Raw genomic sequence first — 8,724 nt, 5'->3', positions numbered from 1 at the left:
TAGTATGACTTTGGCTCTTTGGGAAAGATACGTAGCAGGATAGCTGGGTATGTGGAATTTCTAATTTCAGTTCTTTGAGAAATCTCCATACTGATTTCCATGATGGTTGTACTAGTTTATATTCCCACCACCAAGTAGGAGCGTTCCTTTTTCACCACAGCCTCGCCGGGGTTTGTTATTGTTTGATTGCTTAATGATTGCCATTCTTTCTGGAATAAGATGGAATTTTAATTTGCATTTCTCCGATAGCCTGAGATGTTGAGCATTTTGTCATATATTTGTTGATCATTGGTAATTCTTCCTGGTAAAGTGTCTGTTCATTTCTCTTGCCCATTTCTTCACTGTATCTTTACTTTTAGGTGGCTTAGTTGTTTTTTTGTTTTTTTGTTTTTTTTGAGTTCTTTGTATATTCTAGCTATTAGTCCTCTGAGAAGTAGCTTGCGAAAATTTATTTCCCATTCTGTAGATTGTGTCTTCACTCTACTGATTGATTCTTTTGCTATACTAAGCTTTTTGGTCTGATATATTTCCATGTGTTGATTCTTGCTGTTATTTCTTGTGCAGTTGAGGTTCTGATTGGGAAACATTTTCCTACACATATGTCTTCAAAGGTTTTACCTATTCTGTATTCCAGTAAGTTTAATGTTTCTGTTTTAATGTTTAGATTTTGGATCCATTTTTATTTTAATTTAGTATGTGGAGAGAGAGAAGGGTGCATTTTCAGTCTTCTGCACATGGACAACCAGTTTTCCTAGCACTACTTGACTTTTTGGATTTTTTGGTTTTTGGTTTTTTTTTTGGCACCAGGAATCAAACTCAGGACCTTGTGCTTGCCAGGCAGGCGCTTGTGCCGCTGAGTTATATCCCCCGCCCTCCGCTTGACTTTTTGATGATGGCCAACCTTTCTGGAGTGAGTTGAATTAATGAGAGTACAGACATGTATAATCATCCACCGGAAATGGCTGAATAAAATGGAACCTATGAAGGGCAGGTGTCATTATTTCTGTTGTTCTGGAACTGCCATAGTATCTGGCAAGATCACAGGTACTCGATAAAAATGTGTTAAATCAATTACTATTGTGTGGAGGAATATTTCTTGGCCTGGAAAAATGTCCATGAGAGAAGGTTAAGGAAAGATGAGGGCTGCAACCTCTAGGATATAAAAATATACTTATACACACGTTAAAGAAAAAATCCATTTTGTGAAGAGCAGTTCATCTCTAGATTATGGCATTATATGCATTTTATGTCTCAGTTATACTTTTCTTAATTCTCTCTTTCCCATGATAAAGATAAGTAATTTTTAATTTGGAAAATTTTAAGCTGTTTTATACAAATTATAGTGACAGAAGGAAAGTGTTTATGACATAATGTTAAGTGAAAAATGTAGGGGATAACCTCAAAATGATCTCACAACAGTTATATACAAAACAAGTAAGTGAACAACAAAAAAATAGGAAATAGTTGTACCAGAGGAATAGTTGTCTCTGGACAGTAATATCCAAGGAATAATTTTCTACCCTTTATTTTATTCCTTAGGAGATTTTTCAAATGTTCTATTATAAGTATATATTCCATTCAGTGTCAGAAAAAATGAACTTTTGTTTTCAAGAAAGATGATCGTTGCGTTGTTTTCAAGACAAAGTAATAGAAGTGGTAAACCAGGCAGGGGCAGTGGAGGAAGAGGTCGCGGCGGGGGACGGGGTGGGCGTTAGAGACCCTGGCTTGGGGCCGGACCGAGTGTTCCGCAGCAGTCCGGAGAGATTCTGACTTGTCAGTGAGTGACCGACCGGGAGAGGGGGCGCATTAACAGACACCTGGTAACTAGGAAAAAGTTTTTTTCGGTATGAGGTTTTAAGTACAGCCTCTAAGTCTTCTGGAAAACTATTAGTATCATGAACCCCAAGTCATTGTCACTTACTCGATGGACTTAAAAGCAAGCTCAGGCTGAGGTGTAGATGGTGAAGCTTTGCTAGAAGACGTGTCTGCCCCTCCACAAATCACACGCAAGAAGCGCTGATCCTCTCGGGAGGAGCAGTTGCTGCCTAAGGGCAGGAGCTTCAGCGGGTGCTGCAGCGGGGCGGGCCCTGGTGCCCACTCGGCCCCTCCGACGCCAGCCTGGGCTCTGCCCGTGGCCGGCACCCCCTTGCCCCACTCCCGGGGAGCGACCTGTGCCCTCCCGGTAAACACGACCGCAATGATTACCGTGCTGTGTTCTGCTCCAGAAAACACCTACTTCTTACGGTGCTTTTCTACTACCGACTTGCTCTGTTTGTTGTCTTCAAAGCGAAAAGAAGAAAACGTGCTGAAGACGGGATGTCTCCGAGATTCAAGAAGTAAAACTCAGTTCAGAGTGTCCTCAAAGCACGTCACCATCTCAAACATAACACTGACTTTCGAAGGGGAAAGGTGTTTTCAGACGACTTTGACGCCCATAAAGAGTGAGACAAACGTATCCAAAGAGATGAGCGACGTGACCGCTGAAAAAAAGAAGACCGATTTGAAAAACACAGCTCTCAAAACTATGGGATCCAGGTGTGTGAGGTAGGAAAATGCTATGAGGGTTCTAAACGTAAAGTAGAGCAAATGGATGTGTGTTTTCGGGTCCTTGTAACTCAGATACAGTGTGAAAGGAGCAATCATATTGTCAACTCGTAACTATCTACCTTTGGTTCAAGCTTGGCTGAATTTCATTCACACACCAGCTTCTTACACCAGCTGGTGTTTCTGGCTGTTGGCCTGATGCCAACTGAGAACTTTAGAAACTATACCCGAATCACAGCGTTCACATTCCTGAGTTCTAACACTGAGTGCTAGAGCGATTGTGTGTGCTTTTTTTCTCTCTATACTTCCCTATAGTTTTTTCTCTATATGCCCCCTCTATGTCTTTATCCTTCTCATACTTTCAATTTATAGTACTTTGTAAAAACTTTTTTCATAATAGCAATACCTTTATTGAAAACTTGATTGCATGCTGAACGTGAGTGAGCACTGTGATATTATAAAGGTAAGCTGATGGTTCCTGGCTGGCAACAAAAAAAAAAAGGACGTAGCTCCGCGGCGCAGCGCCTGCCTGGCAAGTGTGAGGCCCTGAGTTCGATTCCCACTACCTCCCCCAAAAGAAAAAAGAGCTAAATAATATAATAATAATAATATAATATAATGGGATGGATGCAGTGGTGTACCTTGTAATCCCAGCTATTCAGGAGGCTAAAGTAGGAGGATTGGTTAAATGCAGGAGTCCAAAACCAGCCTGGGAAATATAAGACCTTGTCTTTAAGCAAACAACCAAAAAAAAGCTTATATAAGAATGAAAATAAGGAATGCAGTTAATTATGTCTAGTTTTTAAAGAAATATAAAAAGTAGTAGGACAGGGGAAAAGAAGAAAAATGAAAACTTAATCTAAAAAGAATTAACTCAAAAACTTTTAAAGAATTTTATGTGCAAAAAAGAGCTTGGTTGGTTCTTCAAAGGGAAGAACAAAACTGGAAAACCACCGAGCTGGCTATTTAAAAACAAAAGTAAAACTGAAAGCTTACAAAGGTGTTACATCAACCTATAGGAATAATAATAAAATGTTACTGCGAGAGTCTCTACAGCTCTGCTTTCCAGGCTTGGGAACCCGAAATTTAGTAAACAACCAACAAAGGGGCAAATTGGCAAAAACTGGCACAATAAAAAAAATTGAGGATTTGAAGGAATAGGAAACAATTATCAAAGAACTCCCATTAAAGGAAAAGACATAGTTTTGACATGTATTAGACAGTTTTTAGATATTCTAGAGTTGGCTCCATTTGATGTAATGTTTTCTTTTAAATATAAATATCAGAAAAATCTTTTGTCTTTTCAATTTCCTGAAGCAAGGAATTGATCTGGCTTCTGCAGCCAAAGATGCTATAAGAAAGAAAATTCTAGGTTAATCCTACTTGCAATAATAAATGCTAAATTATTAGATTCTCAGCAGATGAAATATAGCAAGTTTAGCATAAAATAAAGCTTAATCATATAAATATGAAAGAGCAAAAAACTCATGATACTTTAGACACATTTGACAATTCTTTCTTTCTTTCTTTCTTTCTTTCTTTCTTTCTCTCTCTCTCTCTCTCTCTCTCTCTCTCTCCTCCCATCTGGTACTGGGGATACTGAACTCAGGGTCTTCACACTGAGCTACATCTCCACCCCTTGTTTAATTTCTAATTTTGAGACAGAGTCTTAAGCCACTAAGTTGCTGGGGCTGGGCTGGAACTTGTGATCTTCCTGCCTCAGCCTCCCAGAACACTGGGATGACAGGCATGCTCCACCATGACTGGCCAGAAAAGACCCTTGTCATAATAAAGAATATTTACTTTAAATTAGAGCCAATATTATTTTTAATGAGGAAATTTTAGGGCTGGGGGTATAACTCAATGGTAGATCACTTATGTGAGCCCTGGGTTAGATTTCCCCAGCACAAAAGAAAAGGGAAAGGGGAAGGAGAAAAGGGAAAGAAAAGAGACTAGAAAGGAAATGAAAACAAATTCTAGAAGTGTGGTATTTAAAATGGGATAAATTAAAAATATTTCCATTAATATTTCTATGTAATATAATTTAAGAGGTTCTAGCAATTATAATAGGACAAAGGAATATAAAGAAAAAATAACAATTTTAAAATATCACTCTTGGAGCTGGGCATGATGGTACACACCTGTAATCGCAGCATTTGGGAGGCTGAGGCAGGAGGATTGCCATGAGTTTGCATTCAAGACCAGCCTATATAGGAAGACCTAGTCTCAAAAAAAAAAAAAAAGAAGAAGAAGCACAGAAAAAACAAAAAGAAAATACAACTCAATGCTTTAAGTTATATCACAAAAAAAGAGAAAAGGGTAAATTATCTTAAACTAAAAGAAACTTGAAGAAAACAGAATGGTATCATTGGGAGAAAAGCTTTTTTCTTGTCCACAGAAGAAACAAGAGTAATTTTCAATGGCGAAGTCTGATTCATTCCTTCAGTGCTTACTGAGCACCTCCTGTGGGCTAGGCACTGGGGATGTGGCAGTGAAAACAATCAAGTCCCTGTCTCTGGAAGTGTTTTATTCTAGTGGAGGAGGTAGAGCATAAACAAATACAATATATTTTGCCAGCCGTACTGTGCTGGGATAGCGGGGGGACACCAGGTGATTTAAGGAAGGTGGGGGATTTTTCCACAGTGGTCAAGCTCAGGCTCTCGAGGAAGGGACATTTGAATAAAGAACTATGGAAGTATACAGTTCCAGGGGGATAATTCCAAGCTGCATAAAAGTTACAAATATCTGCCAAATAAAATAATTTTACATACATATATAATGTGCATAAAACAGACCGGCACTGGAGGAATCATAAATTGTATATAAGTAGCTGGTGGGAATTTTTGAAAGATCCAGTTAACAAATGATTTAAGAACACGAATAGAAAATTTATTCCTGAAGACAGATTCTTGAAGAGGGATCGGCCTCACTAATAGTAAAGAAATACAAGATAAGCAATTACCAGGCGGCTTTTCACTGGGTGTCTGCAATGTCTGCAATGTCTGCTGCTGTAAATTGTGAGGAGCTTTCTGCAGAGTGACTGGCAATTCTGCCTACCAGTGGGTAAATTCCTTGACTTAGGAGAGTATGTATCACAGAATAATTGAAAGTATGAAAAACAGTGTGTCTTAGTTAAAATCTTAAGTAATTCAAATTACTACTGATACAGGAAAGGCTAAAACATAGTATAGTAACTAAGTGAAAAAGCAGATCTTCAGAAAAAGCAACAGGCAGAATTTCAATGAAAGGGGGCATCTGACTTATAAGGATTTATGAGCTAAAAGAGTAAATTTCAAAATGTAAGTACAACAGTATTTTATAGCCAGGTATGCTGGTGCATGCCGGTAATCCCAGCGCTCAGGAGGCTGAGGCAGGAGGATTGTTGAGAGTTTGAGACCAGCCTGTGCTACAAAGTGAGCTCAAGACCAGCCTGAATGGCACAGCAAGACCCTGTCTCAAAAAGACTGAAAAAAAAATATATATGCATATATATTATTTTATGTATAAAATAATAAATAAATTTTATATATAAATAATAAATAACAACAGGATGGGTGGGCACCACAGGTTGAGCATAGTTGATTAAAGGTATTGTTATTAGTTGTAGTTACTGGTAGATGTTTCTACTAAATTTTTATTATCAATTGATTACATTTAGAATTTTAAAAGCAAATTGACATAGGATTCGTTAATTGGGAGGCAGTTTAATATAGCAGCTAGAGAAGGAGCTTTGCAGTTAGACCCTTGGGTCCAAATTTGGTGCCTCAGCCGGGCGTGGTGGCGCCCACCTGTAATCCCAGCACTCAGGAGGCTGAGGCAGGAGGATCATTGTAAGACCAAGACCAGCTGGGTTACAAAGTGAGCTCAAAGCCAGCCTGAACTGCATAGCGAGACCCTGTCTCAAAAAGACAGAAAAATAAAAAAATCTGGCTCCTCTAACTTTCTAGCTTTGATCTTTGGCAAGTTACTTAACTTCTTCAGGACTCAGATTTCTCATTTGTAAAATGAGAATAATGCCAACCATGGAGACCTGATGTTTAAAAGGTCACAATACCAGTAGGATGGTGATTGTCAGATAGATAAGGATGAGGGAAGAAAGAAGAAAGGGAAAGGAAAAGAAGGCAGAAAGTGGAATCAGAATCTAGAATAAACTTTTAAAAATCTAATACAGGTTTGACTCCCACTCAATAAAGTATAAAGATGGTTCTACACCATGTGGGACCTCTAAACAATCTTTCCAAGAGCAATGTTACCCAGTAAACTGAACGTAGGGAAGAACTGGGAGGGGGCAGTGCAAAGCTTACTCATAATTTTTATTGCAATAAAAAAAATTGAGAATGCCAGGAGATTATCAGTTAACAGACAGTGAGGATATTCTGATGAATGATGAAGCCCACAGAGAGCTAGATTTAAAGTAAAAATTATTTTATCTAAGTGCAAAGGGAAAATTTATTATGGAGTAAGGTAATGTAGCAATCATCCAATGGATTAAAAATAACAAATAAGCACAATTATTGATGATAATGATAAACAACAGAACTGGTTTCTGTAGGTTATGGAATCTGTCCCTGGAAACTTCTCAGAAATGAACATTAAGGGTTGGAAATACAGCTCAGTGTAGAGTGCTTGTGCAGCATGCACCAGGTCCTGGGTTCCATTCCTGGTACTGCAAAAAAAACACCAAAAAAATACTGTGTATTTTGTCCCGTAGAGAACGGAGACTATACATATTCTGTAATGGTCTAGACCTTTTAAAATTTCTATTTACTATGTAATGTTAATTGTTTGGAAGATCTACTGCTTAAATGAATGAGAGGATGCGTGCTAAAGTAAAATAGAACTGTGTTCTGGGGAGTCCTTAAAGAAGTGTAGTAGAGGGGCTGGGGGTTTAGCTCAGCAGCACAGCACCTGCCTGGCAAGCTCAAGGTCTTGAGTTCGATTCCTGGTACCGAAAAAAAAAGAAATGTAGTAAAATGGAAATGGGTATGCTGTAGAATTCTGAGAGATACAGTGACAGAGGCATATAAAGGAGTTGGGACATATGAGGTGCTCAGTAAATGATCATTATTGCCTCTAATAACTCATTTCCAATTGTGTAGATTAAAGAAAGTTTGCTAGTCTATCAAAAAATAACTTTAGACAGCTTAATCAATGGAGTGTTAATTACTCAAAGCTGCCTTTCTTGGGTCCTAGCAAAGGGAGTCAGGGGAAACAAAGGAACGCAAGTGATCTTCAGGAGAGCCGCAAATCTGAACATTTGCTTTGGCCCCCGGGCACTGCATTTCTCACATTCCGGAGGCTCCAGGTCCGAGTGCCATCGCACTGAGTCTTCTCCGCTCTCCACAGAGGCGGTGTCTGACCTCTAGGGTTCCCATACGGTGTTTCTCAAAAGAGCAGCGCCCGGAAACTCGTTAGAGATGGAAATCTGGGAGCCCTGCTCCATCTTACTGAATCATAAATTCTGGGGATGGGACATAATGCTCTGTAATTTGCTGGATGCCCAAATAATTCTGACGCATGCCCAAATTTGAGAACAGTTGCTTTATTGAGAAGCCAGTCCTAGACACAAAACAGAGCTTCGCAAGGATGCTTCTCAAAATAAGGACTCTTCTTTATAATCATAAGAAAGAATATTGGCTCAGACTTAAGGGAGTATTTTTCCAGGCATCTTCCCTATATGAGTAGGTACCAAGATAGGTGATAGATGATAGAGAGAGAGATAGATGGATAGATGAGAGAGAGAGAGAGAGAGAGAGAGAGAGAGAGAGAGAGAGAGATGATGATGATATGATAGATAGATAATAGGAGAAATGACAAAGATTTTTTCTTTAAAGCAGAAAGGGAGAATAAAGAAAGGATAGAAAGAAAAAACTACTAGTCAGAAATAGAAACAGGCGACAGTAATATAAAACGCAGACTGCTGAGCGTGGTGGCACACACCTGTAATCCCAATACTCTTGGAGATGAAAGCAGGATGATTCCAAATTCAAGCCCAACCTACGCAATCGAGGGCGTGGTGGTGCATCCCTGTAATCCCAGTTTGGGAGGCAGGAGGATCATTGCAAGTTCAAGGCCAGCCTGTGCTACAAAGTGAGTTCAAGAGCAGCCTGAGGGGCTGGGGATATAGCTCAGTGGCATAAGTGCCTGCCTGGCAAGCACAAGTTCCTGAGTTGGATCCCC

The 8,724-nt window shown here is 39.3% G+C and overlaps 1 protein-coding gene across 10 annotated transcripts in view; it reads left to right on the top strand.

Annotated features, from left to right (window-relative positions):
• Fam71d (family with sequence similarity 71, member D) overlaps positions 1–8,724 on the top strand; it is a 41,014-nt gene that overhangs the window by 21,191 nt on the left and 11,099 nt on the right. For 5 of the 10 annotated variants that reach the window (XM_005399091.2, XM_013521938.1, XM_013521935.1 and 2 more), the window contains exon 6: positions 2,288–2,535. In XM_005399091.2, coding sequence (XP_005399148.1) covers positions 2,288–2,535 — 248 coding nt within the window. Of the gene's footprint in view, positions 1–2,287; positions 2,545–8,724 lie in introns of all 10 variants that reach the window. The other 5 variants (XM_013521936.1, XM_013521937.1, XM_013521934.1 and 2 more) reach the window with 1 other exon arrangement.

Source organism: Chinchilla lanigera, unplaced genomic scaffold, assembly GCF_000276665.1.
Source record: "Chinchilla lanigera isolate Chin_1 unplaced genomic scaffold, ChiLan1.0 scaffold00065, whole genome shotgun sequence".
Classification (NCBI taxonomy): domain Eukaryota; kingdom Metazoa; phylum Chordata; class Mammalia; order Rodentia; family Chinchillidae; genus Chinchilla; species Chinchilla lanigera.
The sequence above is the reverse complement of the archived record's forward strand: the minus strand, read 5'-3'. Positions and strand labels throughout refer to the sequence as shown.